We start from the raw sequence: 3,206 nt of genomic DNA, 5'->3' as shown, positions 1-3,206 counted from the left end.
AGTTAGGTCCCAAAAGTATAGAAAACAGCTATTGTCGCAAGATAACTTTGCTTTTGTGACCATACCATACCATAGAACTACGACAATGTCAAGAAAGTGCTGAACGCATTGAAGTATGAGCAATATGGCTGGGAAGTGATCGGAGATTTCAAAATAGTGACATTCTTAATGGGCCTGCAAGGCGGTTACACCAAGTTTCCTTGCTTTCTATGCCTGTGGGACAGTAGAAATGACAGTGCACACTACAGTAAGCGTGAATGGCCACAACGAACTGAATTCACAGTGGGGAGGAACAACGTCAAGTGGGAGCCCTTGGTGGACCCCCAGAAGGTACTGATGCCACCACTCCACATCAAACTGGGTCTTATAAAGCAATTCGTCAAAGCTCTCGACAAAAATTCTTCAGCGTTCAAGTACCTACAAGACTTGTTCCCTAAGCTCTCTGAGGCGAAAGTTACAGCCGGTATCTTCGTTGGACCACAAATAAAGAAAATCTTCGAGTCTGAGGAATTCCCCAAGAAGCTCACTCGTGTTGAGAAAGCTGCTTGGATGAGTTTTATGTCAGTGGTACAGGGATTCCTAGGCAATCACAAAGCCGCAAACTACGTGGAGCTGGTCGAAAGTCTGGTGGAGAACTACGGCAAAATGGGCTGCAGGATGTCTCTCAAACTCCATATTCTGGATGCACATCTTGACAAATTCAAGGAGAACATGGGAGCATATTCAGAGGAGCAAGGCGAGCGCTTCCATCAGGATATAATGGAATTTGAGCGGCGATACCAAGGACAATACAATGAGAACATGATGGGAGATTACATTTGGGGATTGATTAGAGAAAGTGACTCGCAGTTTAAACGCAAATGTCGAAAAACCACCCGCTTCTGATTTACTTTTATGTTTTTGGTTTTCTGAAGTTTTAATAAAATTTAGTTTTGATTTATATGTGCTGTTCTGTATGATTTTCTCTGTAGTGAAAGACTCAAACACGTTTTTCTCATAATTTTAGCATATTTTAATGAATCACATTGTCCTGGTCACAAAAGCAAAGTTTCCGAGGAATATTAGGTGGTTTCCATACTTTTAAGGCATAACAGACTAGGAAATAACAATTACATCCCAAGGACTGAGAAATTTTTTTTTTTGTTACTTAGTGTTATCAGACACATTCTTAGGATTAAGAGATACATAGTTGTGAGAGGCTGGGCGAATTAGATGACGATGTACTCTTAGCTGCGGCTGAATCTTCCCAAATAACGTTAGGGGGAGAGGTGCGGATGGATCTTTTGCGAGCAGCGGCACACTCGTTGCAAAAATATTTATTTCCAGAGCTCTTTAAGAAATCCAAGTCAGCAGGCAAAACACCAACACATTTCATATGAAAAAACTCGTTGCAATTTTCACATTGAATTTTTGTTTTAGCTTTCATAAGGTCAACTTTTTGACCACAAATACACGGCAAACTTATTAGTTCCAAACACATAAGAGTCACTGCCTCAGGCGCTATGTTATTATTTTAATAAAGTTGTCAATTTGACGGAGAAAAAGTTCACCGACTCAGAGCTTAGTAAAACACGTCCACTCGCAACAACGACTTGTAACTTATTAAATAATTTTAGTTTACCCCTTTAAACTGGGGCAACCCTCAAACACATCAAAAATGTTCTAAATTGGCAAAATAAGGTGGGGTATTCACAACGGTGTCGTAAGTGTCGTATTGTTGTATGTCGTAAATTTCAAACGCCTAAAAAATATATTAAGGGGGTTTGCAAAGTACCATCAAAGTCATACTTTGAATTTTCGAAGTGTTAAATAGTTGGTTGTGGTTTCAAGTTCTCTAAACATTTATTCATGTTTTTAAAATTTACGACATACAACAATACGACACTTACGACACCGTTGCTAATCCCCCAATAATTTCTTAAAGCTCTTTCATTGGACATCCATCGTTAATATTTCATATAACTTAGGTATAAAATAGTTCAATTAGACTTCTCAAATAGGTGGCAACCCTATCCAAAATATTTCCAAACTACTATTTTCTTAAACCTCTTTTGTATGACACCCATACATGTGGAAACCCTCCTATACGTAGTTAAGTTATAAAGCCTTTTCAAACCCATTTCGATTGATACCCTTATTTAATAATTTATGTAACTTTTTAATTAATATGAGCTTAATTTCTTAACAGGTGGCAACTTTTTTCGAAAAAGTACAACCTTCTTGAACATCCACACTCTAAGCCCTTTAATTTGGTACCTCACTTTTGAAAATCGAACGGATGGTGCGGATCTAAGGGCATTGATAAGTAAATAACTTGAGTTTAATTATTTAACAGGTGGCAACTCCTTTCGAAAAAATAAAACCAGTTTGCACATCTACAGGCCAAGCACTTTAATTTGACACCCCACTTTTGGAAATCGAACGAATGGTGTAGATCTTTTATGCTGAACAAAAATGCATGTATTATATATGTATATAGAAGATAGATGTCTGCATAACGTCGACCTAATATTCAAAATACGGCAATGCAGTATTTAAATAAACGGCATTAAGCAACGAGCCGTTTAATATGGCTTCACTGCTAAAAATTGATAAATTAGTGGATGAATATATGTTCTTAATTAATTAATTTTAATATTTAATTTTAAATTTCAATGTCAAATCGCGTGCAAATATAATTTTATGTTCATTACCTAATAAAGGTATGTATTAATTTCTTTTGCAAATTTTCAAAAAGTCAGTTTAAGTCATAAAGTCGAATATCACATAAGTACGTATATAGTGAGAAAAAAATTCCAAAGCTATGTATATGACACCTCAAAATCGGGCAACAAGTAAAAAAGCTATGAAAAAAGACGATGTATTTTGATTTTAGGGCGTGCCAAGGAAAAACATGTTTATGGTGCGAAATTACATTTTAATCTTATTTTGAAGAATAATAGGTTCTAAAATAAAGTGATGAAAACGACATGCGATATTTTATTAAAAAGTCCTTTAAAAATTGCACCACTTGAATAGGGTAACATCTTTGTGGTATGTATGTGTGTCAAATCAATAAAAACTGTTTTTAATGGACGACAGAACAAGAATGAGCTCAGTAGACACATTTCAATTTGCAGAAAATGTAAAAATATATAACGCTTCCTTTTCAGCAAAATTTTTTGCATTTTCTTAGTATTTGTGCGAAGAAGACAACATTAGAATTC

At 35.9% G+C, this 3,206-nt stretch overlaps 1 protein-coding gene across 1 annotated transcript; it reads left to right on the top strand.

The window, feature by feature from the left end:
• Positions 1-243: 243 nt before the first annotated feature.
• On the top strand, positions 244-1,649 carry LOC108360046 (uncharacterized). The gene is made up of 2 exons (XM_017612184.1): positions 244-828; positions 1,046-1,649. Exons 1-2 carry the CDS (start codon positions 337-339, stop codon positions 1,082-1,084), a joined length of 531 nt encoding a protein of 176 aa, XP_017467673.1. The 5' UTR covers positions 244-336; the 3' UTR covers positions 1,085-1,649.
• Positions 1,650-3,206: the final 1,557 nt, after the last annotated feature.

Source organism: Rhagoletis zephyria, unplaced genomic scaffold (genome assembly GCF_001687245.7).
Source record: "Rhagoletis zephyria isolate East Lansing unplaced genomic scaffold, Rhagoletis_zephyria_1.1 Rzeph_scaffold_00509, whole genome shotgun sequence".
Lineage (NCBI taxonomy): Eukaryota > Metazoa > Arthropoda > Insecta > Diptera > Tephritidae > Rhagoletis > Rhagoletis zephyria.
This window is presented reverse-complemented; position numbering and strand designations above follow the sequence as displayed.

Bases quoted from the DNA above. Each gene is read 5' to 3' on its own strand.
- LOC108360046 (XM_017612184.1), top strand. From the start codon at position 337: ATGCCACCACTCCACATCAAACTGGGTCTTATAAAGCAATTCGTCAAA. The intron at 829-1,045 runs ATTAGAGAAAGT...GTCACAAAAGCA, and splicing joins GAGATTACATTTGGGGATTG to AAGTTTCCGAGGAATATTAG.